Below are 19,873 nucleotides of genomic sequence, written 5' to 3'. Positions count from 1 at the left end.
GAGAATATTTTGAAAGCATTTTTCTAAAAATAACAATAAATGTTCAGATTAAATGCTCTCATTTAATCATTTTAATATATACTGGCATTCAAAAGAAAAACATGGGTCTGACCTAAAATAGTTTCAAAGAGATATATCAGCATTTTTTTTTTTTTTTTTTTTTTTAGAAACTTCTAGCTCAAGCTGTTGCTTTTTTGGAATCAGTCTAGAAAAACAGAAGAGAAGTAATGGCAACTGGTAGATAAGAGTCGTTAGACATAGCAAAGGCACCAAAGTGACACTGAATGCAGATGTGGTGACCCAACAGGGACACATGGCAAGACCCAGACAGTCTTGCTGGTTTGTCTCTAGATGACTTCCCTGGAACACTGAGACATTCCCAGTGTCCTAACAAAACAAAACAGTGAAATACATCTGTAAGCTCCCACAATAACAATCCCTACCATGGTGCATAAATCCATTGTCACAGAGTCCAACGCCAAATATCATTGCCTCTTCTCTGGTGCGGCAATCCCCCTGTTAACCACAAAAGCCCTGTACAAGTTAATAGGCAACTGAAGATTCTCCTGCATCTTAGCACTGTACTGACAAAGCCATTCATACATTAGGACAGACGCTGCTTTCATAAGGCCACAATCCATCTAACGGTTATAAAACATTCACGTGATTATGAAAATATCTTCTTCTGACATTACATAAAAAATAAAGGTTTCATACGTCCTGAGGAAAATCATGTCTTATTTAAAAGGAAAAATACATAGGTAAGTAAAATTTATTGCTACCACAAATGATCCCTTTCTCTTATTTCTTTGATCTTATATCGCAATTATGTATCAAGGAAACATCCTACATATTGAAAACTCACTAAATAAAACTTGCTAAGTAAAAATTATTATGTGTGATCTCAGCTATCACCTCCCTTCCATAAAATGGCCTTGCTCTTTAAGTGCCCCCAAAGAAACCTACTAATCTAGGGTGACTCGTAAGACCCTAAGAGTGTGTTGGTCAGTGAAGTCAGCAAATGCAAGCTTCTCTTTCTCTATCTTGCCAAAAAGAAAAAATCAGCTCATATAACTGATCCCCAAAAGAAAGCCCAATGCAAACTTTTGTTATGATTTTTATCTAGAAAACATCTATTTTATTCATTTAAGTACGAATTCATATACAGTCTGCCCTCTGTCACCACGGGTTCAGCATCTGAAGATTCAACCAACCACGGATCAAAATTATTCACAGAAAAAAAATCCAGAAAGTTCCAAAAAGCAAAGCTTGAATTGCAGGACCAGACACTGTTTACATAGCATTTACATTACATCAGGTATTATAAGTAATCTTGAGATGATTTAAAGTACATGGGAGGTTATTTGCAAATAACTACTCTATTTTATGTAAGGGACTTGAGCATCTGTGGATTTTGGTATCTTCAGGGGTCCTGGAACCAATCCCTCGTAGATCCCAAGAGGGCCGACTGCATATGAATATATATGTGTGTATGTCTGTATGTCATGACAGTTGTATGTTTTACAGTTTAAGAAGTGCTTTCCTACATACTATCTCATTTTTCCTAGTCCTGTGTTTTAGCTCTTAGGTACAATACTCTACCAAATCCATCCCCTCTTCTCTCTGGCTTCTATTTCATTTCTATCTCAACACCCTAACTCAGTGTTTCTTCATTTCACTTCTAAATTGCCGTAATTTTTTCCTGTACTTTCTCTAACTTATTGCCTTTATAGAATTAAACTTTCTTACACAGGAATATCATGTTCCAAAACTTTAAACTGACTCTTTTTTAAAAATCGTAAAATATCAAAATTTTCTGTTGGGCTTTCCAGGCCTCCCATAATCCTAACTTCATCCTACCCCTCCAGCCTCATTTTCCAAAGGTGGGGTCACCTTCACTCTTGTCGAATTGACCCCCCCAATTGTTACCCTTCACACATTTAAATTCTACCTATCTGTCTATCAAGGACCAAAACAAGTGCCACCTCATGTTGTGACAACTCTACCCTCACTAATCCTCCTGTTAACTAACAAGACATTTATAATCTGTATCTTTGGACAACGCATCTGTGCCCTTTTCAAAATATAGCTGTTAAGTAACTTTTATGAATTCACTCAAAAGATTTTTTTTACTGCCACAAAGCGTGCCAAGTGCTACAGAGAGTAAAGCACTCCAACAAAAAATACTTCCCTGCCCTCTAGCAATTCAAATCTGGTGAAGAACTTAGTCACTTAAAATATGGTATATAATAAGTACCATCATCCAAAAGCTGTCAGATTTAGACTATACGCCAAACAACACATAGACTATCACATTGGAGTCAGTTCTCTATTTGGTCCCCTTAAGCTCTCCAAGTCAACTCAGTGTCCTGGTCAATGCTAGAAATTAAGTTTTATTATCACTTGAGAGCCTTGGTGGAAAGAGACCCTTACTTTTAAAATATCTCTTTTTCATCTTAGATCAAGAACTGTAATTTATCCTTCTCTTATCACTCCATTACCATGTCTTTCTTTTCACAGCCAGCCCATATTGTTCTAATCTGAAGCTAGAGTTAATCAGGTCTGATACGTACATTTGGATACGTTTTACACTATCAGAATCATAAAGCTTAAGTGATAGAGAAGAGCTGACATATACAGCTAGTCCAGTAAGCAGAAAACAGTTGTGAAAATAAAATCTAGAGAGATTAAGTGACTCAATCAAGTTTGCATAACTGCTTATCAGCAGAACTGTCATCAGACACCAGATTACCTGAATCCCAGTCCATTTCAATTTCTATTACGTACAATTTCTACAGACGTTGTCATAACAGACCACTAAGAAAACCTGAAGAAAAAAAGAATTGCAACTTGGTCCGTTTTTTTGAGCAACTTATTTTAGTCTTCTAATACTCACACTTGGAAAGTAAAAGTGCCAAAAAGGAAAAAAAAAAAAAAGTTGATAACTGATTCCTGAGTCAGAACTTTAAATATTTATTCAACATCAGCTTTTGCTTCAAAAAAACTTTCTTCAGTTTTCTCATATAATCAACATATAGTACATGAATTCTGTAACAGTTTAATTTCTAGGTGAAATTCCAACTCTGTTACCAAATATAGAACCAATCCCAATGACACACACTGACCATAGTGTTATAAAAGGCTCTCACACTAGTAAACCCACTGGACATAGGAATTTGGGTTTTTTCGAAAAAGAACTGTTTGGTTTAATCTAAGATCTTAATTTCTAGATAAAATAAATCTAAGTGCCATAAGATGCAAAAATAGGTGGTCTTAGATAGTGTAGAAGTTAATATTAAAAATAAAAATCTCAAAATGTATGTGCACAGATGAATCAAATGTGAATTAAACATTAATATTTGAAACAAAAAATAAACATTTCTATGACTGAGCATCAGACGTTATTATCCACTTGCAACAAAGGAGGTAGGCTAATTTCTTCAATAACAGAAAAGTAAATTGACTCAAATATCCAAATGTAATGACAACATTTCAACCAAGCAATATCCTCTTTCTCAAAATAGCAAGTTCTGTCAAAGTGGATATCAGTTTTCTTAGCCTTTTCTTTAATCCCTGGAAAACATTTGACTATTTATTACTTGACCTAGTACAATAAAATGTTTAAATAAATTTATATTTGAATATCCGTTATGATGGGCTAGATGCCTTGAGTTGCAAATAACATTTTCTCAATACCAGCTATTAGCTCCCACATTCTAAGAAGCAGAACAACAATCACAACAAATTTTATACTTTCCTATTTACAGTGTATGCAGGTGGATACTGTATTTTTTTTGGTGGGGGAAGGGGAGTGAAGCTTGAGAGTGGGCCAGTGGGGAGGGGTAAATATTTTGTGATGTTGTCTACCTATGGGCTTATAAAGTTTACAGCTGCATTAGGAGGACAAGCATTACCATTAGCATGAAAAGTAGGGCAGATCTCAGTTGCAAAAGCTTCTAGCCAAACACATAGGGCAATACGTAAATGATACATCTTATTGCATTCACCCATTCACCCTCCCCTGTTCACACTAATTGGAAATTTCAATCCACTTCAGAGAAGTAAAGCTCATATTATCAAAACACAATTATTATCTAACAGAGAAGAAGGCACAGGGAGATTAGAATAACCTGCTAGGACTAAAAACCAGATACCTTAAAACAAATCAGTGAACAAAACATACAAGTAATTTTAGTACATGCACATTTATTTAAATTATACTTCATTTTTTTGATGGATCTCAGATGATATTTTTGAATCAAGAAACACCTTCCTCTTGAAAGACAATATCGCATAAAAATTAAGTCTGGGACTCTGAAGTCAGATGATCCAGGTTCAAATCCTAACTCTGCTTCAGTTTAGCTGTATGAACTTGATCAAGTTATTTCACTGTCTCATGGGCAAGTGGGGAGTTTTAAAAAGTACCTAAGTCACCTCAAAGTCTAAAGCAGCAATGAATGTAACTCAGCAACTTCTATTTGTCTATTTACCTGTGCAATTAACCAGTCTATCAGCTTGTTGGCCATAACCACAGATTTGTAGGTTCTTAAGTGGTAATCTTTATCTCTATAAAGGAAAGAGAAAGCAAAAACATTAAGCAAGAGGACAAGTAAGCAAAAGGAACCATTTCATTTCATATCAGTGTGCAACAGAGAAGTTGACTCAATGTAATTTGAATCGACTGTCCCACTTATGTGTAAATAAGACAGCTTTACAAGGTGTACACACCTGAAAACTCCCTTCACCAGCTCACACCAGGAGAAGAAACCCACAAGGATACCAAAACAGGACATTTCTTCTTTCACATTTTCCTATATCCAAACTGATTGTTAATGCTATGTTACTTGGTAATAACTTGGCTAGAAATACAATAGCTCATTAGTAAAAGAATAATAAAATAGAATTCCCTCCCTTTAAATCAAGATAGAGTCTACGAAAAATCTCCTCAAAATATGGAAAATAAAGCAACCCCTTGTATTTCTGCTCCTGAGTTCCCCAGGAAGGCAGGATTTGCCCCAGAGGATTATTCGTTAAGCTCAGCTGTAGTGGGAGACCTCAGGCCTGTCCTGAGGGAAACACGCCGAGAACCTCGTCATTCATTTTGTCTGATCAGAGCATGGACTCAGCCACACTGCATCCCCAGGCAGCCCAGGGAATCCTGGCTCTCCACAGCAGACTCTCCTTTCTGCAGACTTCCCAGTTCTGAGAAACGTTTCAAAGTCTAGTGAGATACCAACAAAGTGCTCATGATCAGAACAAGGCCCCAAGGGTGGAAACCTATAGTTCATTTACTTTGCAGGCCTGGATCAAAATGGAATGAGAAAATGACAGTCTTTTCAAAATGTCAAAAAAATCCAAACTGCAATCAACTTGGCGTGACAAATAATTACTGGCTATATCCATGGTTCTTTAGCTTCTGTCAGTAGTTTACAATTAATATTGACATCATTTCATCCACTTTCATAAAAAGCTCCCTGAAACATGATTGAAATTTCTGAGGGTTCAATAGTGAATGAACTAATTAGCCAGTAATCAAGAGCAGATTTTTTAAAATCTTTTTAAGTCTACCTCCCTATTTCTGATACCTCATCACCCATTTCATCTTGGTTTCCATGTGTCAATAAGAAGGACAGGGTAGTCTTTTATAGACCACATGTGGGTCTGTGGATTCTTCACCCAAGTCATTTTTCTTTTCATAAGCTGAGTTCACACATGACTATCGTACATTCCATCTGTTTTATGGGTTTTTTTCTCATAAATTTACCTTGGACAACTCATAAACCATCGTCATTTCTAGCCAAAGAACAATTCCTTCTTATCAGCTTTTTCAGAATGTAACTTTCTTGATAAGAAATCCCACATGGCCAAAATATATTTTCAGAACACATTTTCTCACATGTGAAACCTACATATACATACACATGTGGCATGAAAAAATTATCCAGTATCGTTTTCTATTAGTTTAGCAGAAAAAAACTTTAAGTATCCATGCACTGTTAAGTAACCATCTTTTAGCATTACGTTATCCAACATATTTACAGAGTGCCTGTGACAGGAATATAGCAGAGAATCAACAAATGTTGGTTCCTTTCACCTCTTTTTACTTTGTGAAGCCTGCTTGTGAAAGTGGACAGGGCATTTTCAGGAGTAGTAGGTAAAATTCTGTTTTCTCCTTCAGGACCTGCAGTGTGGGCATTCCAACACTTATCAGCAACTTTTGGAATCTTTTTTTTTAAGCTCTGCGTTTCCTTGGAATTGGAAACCAGAGTGAAAAATAGAAACACTGTCCATCAAACGTTTGGATTCTATAGCCACGACTGAAAAGCCTCTATATTCATTTTAGAAATAGTATGTTCATTGTTTTGTTCTGAAAAATATATTTTAGTCAATAAACTCCAAATGATATCTGGCCATCTGAAATTAGTTTTATATTACATTACATCCTACCAGTTAGTGTATACCAGTGCATATTACAAAAGTACTGATGACCTCTATTAGTAATCATAACACAGAGCTCAAAGTTTTCTGCTGTTTTTCTAAAGAGATAAACTGAGAATGAATCCTGATTTCTCTTTAAAAAACAAAAAGGCATCTCTTCAGAAGTTAAAACATGGTACAGAAAAAAATGAGAAAATTATAATTATTAACTCCAAATCAATTCTTAATTTTCAAGTGCAAAAGTTTTTCTTTGGATAAAAGATGATTAAAAGAAAATATTATGAAATAAAATACATATCCAAGATTTGATTACACAGTCTAATGAAAAAAATTACTATACAAGTAACCATAATGGTAAATATGTATAGTAAACAGTATTTTGAAATCCTCTACCAACTAGTCAACTATTATTTATTAAATATTAACTGAAGGTGGATCATTTCAAAATCAAGCCTGTAATTTACTATGAATTAATGGCAAATAATTTTAGAAATCAGAATAAAAAGAGTAGAAGAAACTGTATAATTAGAGCCTCAGAAAATTCAGAAATATTTTCAGATAAATTGTGACTTAATCCTTAAAAGTAAAATTTTCACTTTGGGAAGAAAAACAAAATAAGTTAAGTTCCAGCTTAATAATATTTATCTAATATGCAATATACATATTTCCATTTAACCTCCCAGAACTTAGAAACTAGACTCACCTTATCACTGGAGTAAATAGGCTATGAAGACGGCAATATAATCGTACGCCCTATTGTAAAACAAAAATATGTCAAAAGCAAGTAAGATCACTCAAAGGACAAACCAATGAAATTTTGGGTAAAATAGATTCACTGTCAACATGCTGAAATCATTACCCTATTATTCAAATGTTACATTACATCATAAAAATAATATAACTTAAATCTTTAAAAACAGGATTAAACTGTGCTATGAATTTTTCATATACATATGACATATACATACACAGAGGACTTTTAAAACTATTTTCTTAAAATATAAAATTTTGAGATATAATGTAAACAGAATATAAATCTATGCAGTGGTCCATCATACTACTTGATCATTACATGTCAATATAAATTTTGTCAAGTGTACAAAGAAAACTGATATTACATAAATTTTATGTACTTGTCTTTTTGTTAAATTTATTCAAGTATCATGACCACTTGTTGCTACATGTGAAACAGTTTTCAACAGATATAATCTTCTGAGTTATGCAATTGCACTATTCCCTTGTAGAATTAGATAAAGAGAACAAAAACAATGATCTAACATTCTAATTCTTATAATAGCAAGAAAAAAGTCGAGAGGCTTGCTTACGTACGTCATGTAAAAATTTTCTATACCGGCAGAATTATTTTAAGTCTCTCTACAGCATTTTATCTTGCTGAAGCTAAGAAGATAACGACAACACGAATTCTTTTATTGATAAAAGGTTATAGGAGAGGTTGTTACCTTCGAAATCACATCCTGCATCTCATTTCTTGGATAAAAGGTTCCATCATCATAGCGAAATCTATATAACATCTGTTCTGGTTTGAATTGATGTTTATCCGTAACTAAGAACATAAGAACAGTATATTAAAATCCTGACAATCTAAAAACTGGCAGATAAAAAACATATTCCCAAATACTGAAACTTTTAGTTTTATCAAAAGCTTTTGTTTTCTTAACATAGTAATGCTAATCCAGTATTTTGATAGTAAGATTCATGGTAAGATTTTGTTGTATAATATAGTTACAACTTCCATGTAATGACTGAAGAACTAAATTAAGGTTAGCCACATTTAGGTAGCATAGTGTATGCACTTGTGCGTGTGCGTAGTGATTTACACTTAAATAAATAGACGAGTTTGTGTTTTCTATTTCTTCACAATGCCACATAGTCAAGCAAAAAGTGCCCTTCGAATAGCAGATACTCCAACTAGTGAGTTATAATTTGATTCTCAGCCCCAGAAGTGAATTTTAGCATTTATCTGTCTTATCCCACAGCGATCAGGCCAAGACCACACATATACCAATCTTGACCATTTATCCTGTGTTTAGATCTTCAGAGTAGATTAGATAAATTCAGTATGTAACTGATTCCAAAATTTTAACAGTTTTCTCACACTGACAAATGCTTTTCTTACACGTCACTTAATTTTTTTTTTCCTCAGTGGAAAATGAGAGTGGTCATCCTTCCCTTCCATCCTTAAGATAAGATTTTCCATTCATAAAGACTCCTACTAAACTTTCTCTCAAGTTTCCTTTTTTTCTAGGTAGTCTGATAAAAAAAAAAAAAAAAACTTCTAGAAAGGAAAAACCTCAAATTAAATCTCAAAGAGTTTACATGTAAATGTTTTCTTTACGGGGCATGAAAAATTTGCAGAAGAGATAATTTGTTGCAATGGGCTCTATTTTCATGATTACATAGAAGAGTTTGACCTTTACTTTTTGCTAAAAATGTTGAAGGGGGAGAAAAATCTGTCAGAATTAATTCTCATGAACTGCATTGGTGAATCCAGAAGAAAGCCAAGAGACTTGTAACACACACACACATATACACATATACACACACACACTCACACACACATGCATATGCAAAGTTTCAGCAATTTCACCCTCATCTATCCAAACCAAATGCATGGCTTGCAGCCATAAAACTGAGACAGGCTTGCTGCCAAGAAGGGACAAACAATACAACTTTGGGGCATCTTTTTCCCAGATTAAGCCAAAAAGAAGAAAAAGCATATGTGAAAGAAAAATAAAATCGGAAGAAATATTTTGAAATCCTACAGCATGTTTCAAGACCAGTTATTTATTTCTCCTATGAAATCTACCTATTCCCATTTTTATCCCTTAAGATTCATTGAAATAATTTATTATACTGATGTCCCAAAATTCATGGAAACTTGGGCCCAAAGGTATCTTGCCCCAATAAAACAAGTGGTGGTTCAACCTGTTCAAAATGGAATGCTTCACTGTAAGGTAAACTCTTGTGACTTTGCTAATGAATCTTGGGCTAATCTGCAACTCTAAGCTGTTGCCTTAGAAAAATAGTGAAGAGTTCTGCATACAAATCCACTCCCCCAACTTCTCCAGCATGGAAAATGGGTTTATTAGCTGATGAGAAAGGTAGGTGAATGACATCTTTTAAACAACTCTGTGATGCTGGATATTAGCAGGGATGTACTGGTAAATGATAAACAGCTTGTTCTCTAGTGCTGTGGAAGAAGGAGCACTGATGTGTGACATTCGCCAGTTTCCACGGTATCAAATACTCCCACACTGGCCAATTTCCAGCTACCAAAATAAAGCCACTGAACACAGAATGAGATGTGCCGTGACACATTATTATTTAGTATTTCCATCATACAAAATTAATAGACATAAATAACACCAAGACCATAGATAACAATAAAATGTAGTAAAATAATTAAGAAGTGATGAGTTCTAAGGATATTACCTTTGTTTATAATATAATTTAGGTACTTATATGTTTATATAATTTAATTTTAATAATAGCTGTGCTTAACTACAAGCTTGCAATTTTTTTAAACATTTAATCACCAGCTCTCTACAGCTTTGACCAGCCAACTTCAGCACACCACTGGCTATAATGAATGAGCCCTCTGAATTCCCACAGAAGCATTTATAATGTAAATAATAAAGCCAGACAAGAAGAACATTATCAACATATCACAGAGAAAGCATATGCTGCCTCAACCCAAGAATTCCCAGTACAGCAAGGCTTTGCCTCTGATGAAGTTCTCAACAATATTTGCAATGTGAATAATAGCATTAACAGTCAACTTTTTTTTTTTTTGCTGGCTCTTCATAAAACAGATGGCTCATTCAACTTTATTTTAGGAATTCTATTTTCACTAAAATGCAGCTGGAACCACATGCTAATGAAACTAGCCTGCCTGGCTCATATTTCTTCATTCTAATAAAATTATTAATGTGAAATTGCATAATATGTTCACTTATCCTAGGCTTGGGAGAATCTCTATTAGTTAACTTTGGACACTAAAAAAAAAAAGGTTATTTCCAGCAACAAAAGTTCTGTATACCAAATCGGACATTACAACTGATCAGATCCTGATAATAGTAACAGCACAGGCCACTAAAATCAAACTGTGACCAACAGGACTTTTAATAGAGAGTACTCAGTGCTAAATTTCTCAGAAAAAGAGTTAAGCAGGTTATAAATATCATTGTTCAAAAAGATTTCAATTCTTTTTTTTTTTTTTTTTTTTTTTTTTTGCGGTACGCGGGCCTCTCACTGTTGTGGCCTCTCCCGTTGCGGAGCACAGGCTCCAGACACGCAGGCTCAGTGGCCATGGCTCACGGGCCCAGCCACTCCGCGGCATGTGGGATCCTCCCAGACTGGGGCACGAACCCGTGTCCCCTGCATCGGCAGGCGGACTCTCAACCACTGCGCCACCAGGGAAGCCCTTCAATTCTTTTAAGTTAAATAATAAAGTGTTCTTGAATTTGAAATTTCAGAATAAATTTTAATACAGAATTTATCTACTACTTTCTTTTCAAAATTGTATTATTGGAAAAAGGTGGTGTCTGAGGAAGGGGAGGAAAGTTGATTAGGACTGAAATTCTGATATCCGTTCCAAAAAAAAAAATCTTATGCTGTTGAATTTTTCTCTTTTAAGAGGAGGCAATTAAAATATTTTGAGACACATGTTAACAAAATAGTAAGGGTGGTTCTCTCTGTGATTCCTTCCAGATCTTTCAGCAGTCCTGAACTGGAAAGGTCAGACTCTAGAGTACTATGTTCATGAAGAGATTGAATAAATATTATTCCAACTCCACTTTGTACTAACTTAAGATTGACTTGAATGTGTCTGCCTAGCTACGCATGTCTTCAGGGAAAGTAACAACAGTTTTGTTATTGTAAAGTAAGTAAAATTCCACCCATAATAGTTGTCTTCAATTTTCAAAACCTAATTCATTAAGTAAACAAGCAACTCTTCCTCATACAATTGCTGGATCACCTGTGTTGAAAGATGAAAGCAAGAGTGGATGGGTGACTTGAAAATAATCTTACATCTCCTCTGAAAGGATAACCTCTCCTTGCGCCCTGACCTTTCCAGCTTTGGGAATAAAGCTTCTCTAATATCCTGTTATCTGTTACAAGGTACCTCATAGTCAAAAAGGAAAATACTGTGACAACCTTAGCGTAGCTCTTTCTAAAATATAGTTAAGTAATCCCATAGAAGTACAAAAACTTACATATCCATAACTTTTTAAACAATTTAATAGCAGCATCTATTGTTGACAGATAGCTTTAAGACCATTTTCTTCTGTTATTTCTAATTCATAAAAGGTTAAAGTGACTCAAATTAACAACAGAAGTCACAATAACCTCAACTGAAAACAAATGTTAAAAGTGATTTTTGTGACTATTATATGCTGATATCATTGTAAAACATTAACAAATAAATATAATGATTACTCTGTCTTTCATATGATTTCAAAGATCTTATATTGACCCAGGAGCTAAGCCTCAGGGGCAGAAATTGGGTAGTTTTTTACCAAATTGGTTTAGCTTTTGTTTTTCCTGCATATGCATCCACAGGACATTTCTAGGAGCCTCTTGCAGCCAAGGGTGACCACATACCTGAGTTGTGCTCACGGACATGTGTACAAACGTGATGCACAATGGGAAGGGTACAAACCCATTTAAAACAAACAAGAAACTCCACCCTTCCTTCAAGGTGACCTTTAGGAGCACTGTATTGAAGATGGAAGAGCTTCTGTCAGGCACCAAAACCCTGCACGGAGCAGGGTGTCACCACCTCATCCTCCACCACTGACTGAACTGTACATGAGTGGCAAATGAGCTTCTATAATGTAAGCCACTGTATTGGGGAGGTTTATTTGTTACAGCAGCTAGCGCTAACCAATACAGTTTTCCCTCTCAACAGTCCTTGCAAAAAATTAGTTCTCCCATCCTAGTAGATTTCTGTCTTGTCTGAGAGGAAATATTCCAGCAGCTGGATTTCTTGATGGACAAGGTAAAAAGATAGGCTTAAAACTATTAGACCGTAAGAAAAAAGAGGTCGAGGGTTCATATTTACATATCTTCAAGTACCTAGCCTAATATCTTACATGTAGAATGAAGGAAAGAATCAGTAAGGAAAGGAGTAAATAAAAGGTATCCATAAACGGATTTTCCCTTCCTTGCTCTACTGGTAATACACAGGCCCTGGAAGTACACAGTCTGAATGGGAAAAGAATAATCACTTCTGAAGGTCAACGACTGTACACAAAACCTCTTTACATGCCACCTACTTCAGCTTTAATAGATTGCAGGATAAAACAAATACAGTCCATTCTTGTTCCAGATATATACTTGGTCATGGGGTTAGAAGAAGGAAAAGAGGAGCATAAAGAGGAAAGCCATCTAACTCAACACCTTTGCATGTTTACTTATAAGATACTGGATGACGCTTCTTAGCATACTAGATGCTAAATGGTGTTTTAATGGCATTAATGAACCAAGTACAAAATCATACACAATTTATCAACATTATCTGTTTGCTCAAAATACAATTATTCATTTATTCACTCACTCAGCAAATAATTTATTAAGCACCTATATGTGCTGGGCATTCTAGGTGTTTGCTGTATATTAACACACAAGGCTCCTGTTCTCACGGTGCTTATATTTTGACTGCAGTCTAGAGTAGGGATGGGAGATAAAGAGAGAAATATTAAACAAAGAAACAAAACAACATGATAATTTCAGAGAGTGATAAGTAGTACATGAAGAAAATTTCAAAACTTTCAGAAGTAGTTTATTGGAATAATGGGACTGGGTAGGATTCTAAAAGGCAGAGTGTCATGGAAGACGAGTCATAATACAGAGACTTTTGTCGTTTCATTCACTGCTGTGTCTCCAGCACCTAGAGAGGCCACTGGCATATACTAGGAGTTAATAAGCAATTGTTGATTGAGAACAGCAAGAGCAAAGATCCTAAATGGGGAGTCATCTAGGAGTGTTCAAAGAAGAGGCAGGAGGTCAGGGTGGCCCCAGTGTAACGAGTTAGGTACAGCACTATGTGATAACTCAGAGAGGAAGTCAGGGGCCCTATCACGTAGGGCCTTGTGGGCCATGGTAAGAGATTTAGGTCAGATGTCTGGACTTTTCTTTAAGTTTAACGAGAAGCTAGTAGATGCCTGTAAGCAAGAGGACGCCTGAATCTTATATATGTCTTAAAAGGTCTCTTCAGCCATTACCTGGAGAGTGTCCTATGGGGATGGAGGACAAATGTGCAAGCAAGGACAGAGAAGGTGGTGACTGGGAAGAAGGTGGAGATCCTGGAAGGGAGAGCGGTGCTCTGATCAGAGACCTGTTTGGTGGTGGGGCTTACAGGGCTCGATGGCATGAAGGAGAAAAAGGAAGGCCAGGGGATTCCTATCTGGGTAGATGGTGGTACATTACATTGGCAGCGTCTACTGTGGTGGGGAAAAGTTAGGAGGATTTAGTTTGTTTTCACCTCACTCTCATTTAGGAAAAAAAAAAATGAACATCAAAACATCACGGCCAAATATCCATATTTATTCGTAGTTCCCTGCCTTTTTCTCCTCTCCCACATTTTGCATTAGAAATTCTTCAAGCTTTTATTCTTAGTCCCATGATCATTGCTTTCTTGTTTTTTGTTTGTTTGTAGACTCTTATCGATGTGCTAAGAACCTCATGCTCTCTTGAAATGATTCCCAAATCTGACCCTCACTCTGAACGCTCCCCTGCAGATGTTTCATACCCAATCCACTGCAAACCTTCCCCCCGATGCTCTTCCTCTTGAATTAACTATGTCTGTCATCCAGACAAAAAGCTCAGAATAAGCTGACGTCACCCCTCACTCTTCACCTCCTAAGTCCAAATAGACATCAAATACGCTGTCTCAGCTTCTCCAGAATTTCTTGAATGGGTCCCTCTCATCATGCCATGGACACGGCCCTGGTCCTTTCCCTTCTGGGGAAGGAAGGGTCCCCGTGGGCAGGGATCTCTGTAATCTCTAACTCTCCACTCATCTGTTATCTCCAAAATCAAGATCTGGTCGCTCCTCTGTCTCCAGATGCCCATCACCTCCTCATCTCCCTCAGAAGAAGCCCCATGTACACAGCCAGCAAGTTAAAATCTGCTGGGATCAGGTGTTTGCCTACCTTTCTCACCACACCCCTCGTCCCAGCATATTCATCCATGAAGGATATGGTCCTGCCACGTGAGACTCTGCGTTAGTTCTGAAGAGGCCACCGTGAACCTTCCCACTCCCGTGTCTGAGTGCTACTGCTTCCTCAGGGTGGAATGTCCTTCTGTCTCCTGTCCTTGTCAGAGTTCCATTCATTCTACAATAACCAGCACAGTCCCCTCACGAAGCATCCCAAATACTCTAGTTAGAACTCGCCGTTCCTTCCTCTTCAGTCCTACATCACTTACCTGGACTTTTGTGTTGGAATTGTCCGTTTCAAGTTAAATATATCACCATAAACCTATACTCCCTGAAACAATATTCTGTATAGATGAGGCACTCAAAGACGCTGGAAAAACCATAAGTATCCTATAATGTGGAGAAGTATTATAAACTAAACTGATCAATGCAATGAAGATACACGTAATTTGTGGATAAATAAATAGGTGATTAATAAAATAATTACCATGATGGATGATTCCATTTTCTAACAATGCTTGTCCCAAGTGAACACCTTCCTCAGGCCTGTGAATCTCTCCAATTTCCAACAGCCATGACACAAATTCACTGCAACAGAAATCCAATGAAAAAGTTAAATCATTAATTTTTTTCCCCCAGGAAGTCTATCCTTACCATGCATTTATCAAGCAGCTATGAAAGGAGTCTCAAAATATAAAGGAATGCTTGCAGTGCATTTCACATACATTTTTTTCACATATGTAAGGCCCACAGATATAAATTGGACTCTATTCTAGAAAACTCATGTCCATACATTCAGACTTACCTAAGCTATACTTAATAACTATTCAGCTTATTGAGACCTTTAGTAAACACAAAGGGAAAATTCTAAAGTAGCTTTAACTATTGGTTATTATGCACATAAAAGCAAATTTGGGACGAAAGAGAAACAACACATCCTAAGACAGCTAAATGACAGAACTAGATAGAGTAATAATGACTTAATATAATACATAAACTGTCTTGAAAGTAGCTTTCCAGGCACAAAGAACCCGTGGGTTTGAAACTCCAAGAGGGCAGACAAAATTAAACTGCATGCCCTGTACGGTAGACAGACTTCTAAAGATGTTCTCCCACCCCCCTATCAGGAATCCTACCCCTTGGTCTGTCAATCAAATTCCAATCTAGGTAGCCCTGTGAATGGATTGGCATATGTAATTAAAATCCCATGTCAGTTGTCCTTAAAATATGGAAATCATCCACGTGGGCCTGACCTGATCAGTTGAGCCCTTTGAAGCAGCGTTTTCTCAGGCTGGTGGCACAAGAGAAAGTGAGAACAAGTAAAACCACAGGAAAGATTCAATGTGCCACTGCTGGCTTTGCAGCAACAGGGGGGTCATATACCAAGGAATACAGACAACCTCTAACAGAGAGCAGCCCTGGCCAATGGCCAGCATGGAGATGGCGGCCTCATGCTTACAACTACAAATGATTAAGTTCTGCCAACAACCTGAATGTGCTGGAAAGTGGATTCTTCCTCAAACGCTCAAGATAAGAGCCCAGCCCCTGCTCTGCCAACACCATGATTATGCCCTTGTGAGACCCTTAGCACAGAACCTGGTCTAACTCACCTGGACTTCTGACCTACAGAAATACAGGCTAATACATGGGCATTGTTTTTAAGTCACTACATATATGGTAATGTGTTTTGCAGCAATAGAAAACTGATACACACCAAAAGACACAGAAAAGTCTGACTACCTTGTTTTCTAATTTTAAAATTATTTGGTAAATTCATTGTTATATCTAAACTGTCATCCATAAGGAATACTCCAACACGAAATCAACCATCAGAACTGTCTATCGCACACATCTGCTGTGGCTGAGAAAGGCCACTGAGGACCACAGCTCACATCTTTCAGCATTTCGGGAGAGGATGGGGGGCCCCAGCATCTCAGATAAGAGAGGTGATGTTTTGTAACACGTAGGAGAGCTTCAGCTCAGTACTGATTTTTTTTTTATGGCCATGTGGTATCATTAAGAGAACACTAAATACAGAGACTTATTACAATAAAATACTTAATCATGCTCATATTTAAAAAGCTAACATTCGAACTCTTACATTAACTAATGAATATATTTTAGAATGGTTTTATGTTTTGCACAGAGGCCAGAGAAGTAAAGCTATGGAAAGCATCAGGAAATTACTTTTCCATTTATTTCAAAACTAAAAGCAACACATATGGTAAAGCCAAGTAACCAAGGGATACGGAAATTCAAAAATGGATGTCTAGGGCTTCCCTGGTGGCGCAGTGGTTGAGAGTCCGCCTGCCGATGCAGGGGACACGGGTTCGTGCCCCGACCTGGGAGGATCCCACATGCCACGGAGTGGCTGGGCCCGTGAGCCATGGCCGCTGGGCCTGCGCGTCCGGAGCCTGTGCTCCGCAGCGGGAGAGGCCACAACAGTGAGAGGCCCACATACCGCAAAAAAAAAAAAAAAAAAAATGGATGTCTAGTCTACAATGCACACTTTAAGGCAGAGAAGTTGTTAAAGTTCTTTATATGCTTCTATTAAATAAGAACCATCCAAAAGAAAGAAAATAAAAGTAAAGTAGAATATAGTATAGCGGTTAAGATCATGTACTTTTCAATAAAACAACCTGGATTCAAATCCTGTTTCTGCCTCTACCAGCTGCGTGATGTTGGGTTAGTAAATCTAGCTCTCTAAGCCTCAGGTTTTTTCCTCAATGACATAGAATTAATAAGACTGTCAACCCCATAGTGCTGTCCTGGAGTTAAACATAATAGTGTGGGTAAAGGGTTAATAAAACCCCTTCTCCTTCAGTAAGGACAAATTTGACCCTGGATTAGCCTTCTAGCTCTGTTTCCCTAGAAACCTGATGAAGGTCGGGTGTCAGCTGTGTAACTAGGCAGCACTGCTTGTGGTAAAAATGGCTCCTGATGGCTCAGCTCCATGCTTATAAATATATGGTAAGAAGCCATAGCCTGGTGTGACTCTCTTGTAAGTGGGCACATGATCCAGGGACCCTGGAAGTTATGCCCATGAAGTTGTTACGAGAAAGAGCGTCTTCTTTGCAACATGGGACTTAGAAACCAAGAGGGGCTCACAGCTGCTCCTTCCCTTGCCCAGGAACCTTCACCTGGGGCACAGCCAACACAAGCAACCCTAGCTTGCTGGCAGCTGTGTGTTCTGCTGGGAGCACCACCCCACTGAAGAAGAGGCCCCCTGCTGCCCTGAAAGCACTGGGTTTCCTGGCCTGTATTCTAACGGGGTTGGGATTGGTGTGGCCTAGGGTGAGCTTGTGTGCCTGCATAACTAATTAAGAAGACATGCTAAAATATAATGAACACCGCTGTATGTTACATATGAAAGTTAAGAGAGTAAATCCTAGGAGTCAGCACAGGGAAAAAAATGTTTTTCTATTTCTTTAACTTTGTATCTAAATGAGATAATGGATGTTCACTCAAGTTACTGTGGTAAACCTTTCATGATGTATGTAAGTCAAATCATGATGCTGCACACCTTAAACTTATACAGTGCTGTATGTAAACTGGAAGAAAAGAAAAAAAAAAAACAAGACATTCTGGTAGGTATTACAGGTAAGCACTACAATCATTTCCATTGTTAGAGAGGAAAGAGAAATTTAACCCTCCCCAATCTCTCAACTAGCCAGTGTCAGGACTAGATTTGAGTGGGGACAGTCTGACTGTGAAGTCTGGGCTATGAACTACCTCTCCAGTCTACTTTTACAGCATTGACACTGGCATTTACTAGCTGTATGAATGTGGGCTAGTCACACTCCCTAATCACTAGTTTCTGAATCTTTAAAAAATATAAGGTTTTTGGGGCTTCCCTGGTGGCGCAGTGGTTGAGAGTCCGCCTGCCGATGCAGGGGACACGGGTTCGTGCCCCGGTCCGGGAAGATCCCACATGCCGCGGAGCGGCTGGGCCCGTGAGCCATGGCCGCTGAGCCTGCGTGTCACAACGAGAAAGGCCACAACAGTGAGAGGCCTGCGTACCGCAAAAAAAAAAAAAAGAAAAACAAATATATGTATATATATATATATGTGTATGTATATATATATATATATATATATATATATATATATATATATATATATATGGTTTTTAACTCCTAAGTATGTATTGGAGGATTGGAAATAATTATTGGAAGAAGCCAGCACAAAGCCTGCCCTAAGCAGAGCTACCTGAAGGCATCCCCCCTGCCTGCTTAACCCACCAGGGATTCCCACTTGCAGCCGTGCAGTCGGCTACAGAAACCAAAGGACATACAATCAATCTGTTCTGGGCTGAACAAGCAAGCGACCTCCTTGCCTGTTCCTCTGTGCCTGGGCCCTCGCGTGACCCACCTTTTCAGACTCTCCATCTATATCCCTTCATCCTTAGCCCAGCTGTCTAAATTCTGAATTAATTGGTAATGTAGACTGTGTACCCTTCAGTGTAACTGACTCTCAGGCCCTGTATTCATGTCCTTGCCGGACTCTGTCCCTACGGGCAAACCCGCCTGCCTGACCCCAGCCTCTGCTTCACCCCTGAAACACAGTACATCAGAAATTACTGAAGTCGTGGGTGAATGGATGAATGCCTTTTCTGGTCAGGATTCCTGGCCCTATGTCCACTCCCTCATCCCACTATGGCCCAGCAAATGCTGATAGTAAAGAAAGATTCAAAAACACTTAGGAGAATATTTTTTAGAGAAAAATGAGTAACTAAAAGAAAGTTAACACACGAGATCATGAAAATATGAAAGAAATACATGCATCCAGACTACCAACCCTACCTTCCAAGAAAGCATTTAGGGAACGTAGTCAGTTTTCTTTTTCTGTCTTTGATCAGATTTCCTTGTTTGCACATCATTTTATAAAGTTTCTCACCCTGTTCAGAGATCATTACCCAGGTGTCTTGCTCCATTCCTAATTTTAAACCTATCGAAAATGAAACACAGGACAGGTAACTGAAAAAGTCTCTTCATTCGTTCATGCCTTCGTTAAACAAACATTCATTGTGTGTCTACCACGTGTTGGGGGCTGTGGATACAGAGCTCCTATGATAGGGCCCTGGTTGTCAAGAAGCTCATAGGGTACCAGGGAGACAGTCAAGGCAAGATGTCCGGGGCCATATGGCACCTTTGGGCAAACTGTGCCCCAGAGGCACACAGAACAGCTGTATCTCAGACGCTACTGAACCCCTTCTGTAGGACTAGATCAGTGCAGCTGGACATGGTGGCCCTG

The 19,873-nt window shown here is 37.9% G+C and overlaps 1 protein-coding gene across 4 annotated transcripts in view; it reads right to left on the bottom strand.

The window, feature by feature from the left end:
• Window positions 1-19,873, bottom strand: part of PREX2 (phosphatidylinositol-3,4,5-trisphosphate dependent Rac exchange factor 2) — a 283,316-nt gene that overhangs the window by 148,786 nt on the left and 114,657 nt on the right. For all 4 annotated transcript variants that reach the window (XM_081259019.1, XM_081259020.1, XM_081259021.1 and 1 more), the window contains exons 10-15: window positions 19,423-19,567; window positions 15,108-15,208; window positions 7,899-8,002; window positions 7,142-7,191; window positions 4,491-4,566; window positions 444-516 (exon numbers count right to left, since the gene is read on the bottom strand). In XM_081259019.1, the coding sequence (XP_081115145.1) occupies window positions 444-516; window positions 4,491-4,566; window positions 7,142-7,191; window positions 7,899-8,002; window positions 15,108-15,208; window positions 19,423-19,567 (549 nt within the window). The remainder of the gene's footprint in view (window positions 1-443; window positions 517-4,490; window positions 4,567-7,141; window positions 7,192-7,898; window positions 8,003-15,107; window positions 15,209-19,422; window positions 19,568-19,873) is intronic.

This window comes from Mesoplodon bidens (assembly GCF_964165515.1).
Source record: "Mesoplodon bidens genome assembly, chromosome: 16".
In the NCBI taxonomy this organism is placed as follows: Eukaryota; Metazoa; Chordata; class Mammalia; order Artiodactyla; family Ziphiidae; genus Mesoplodon; species Mesoplodon bidens.
This window is presented reverse-complemented; position numbering and strand designations above follow the sequence as displayed.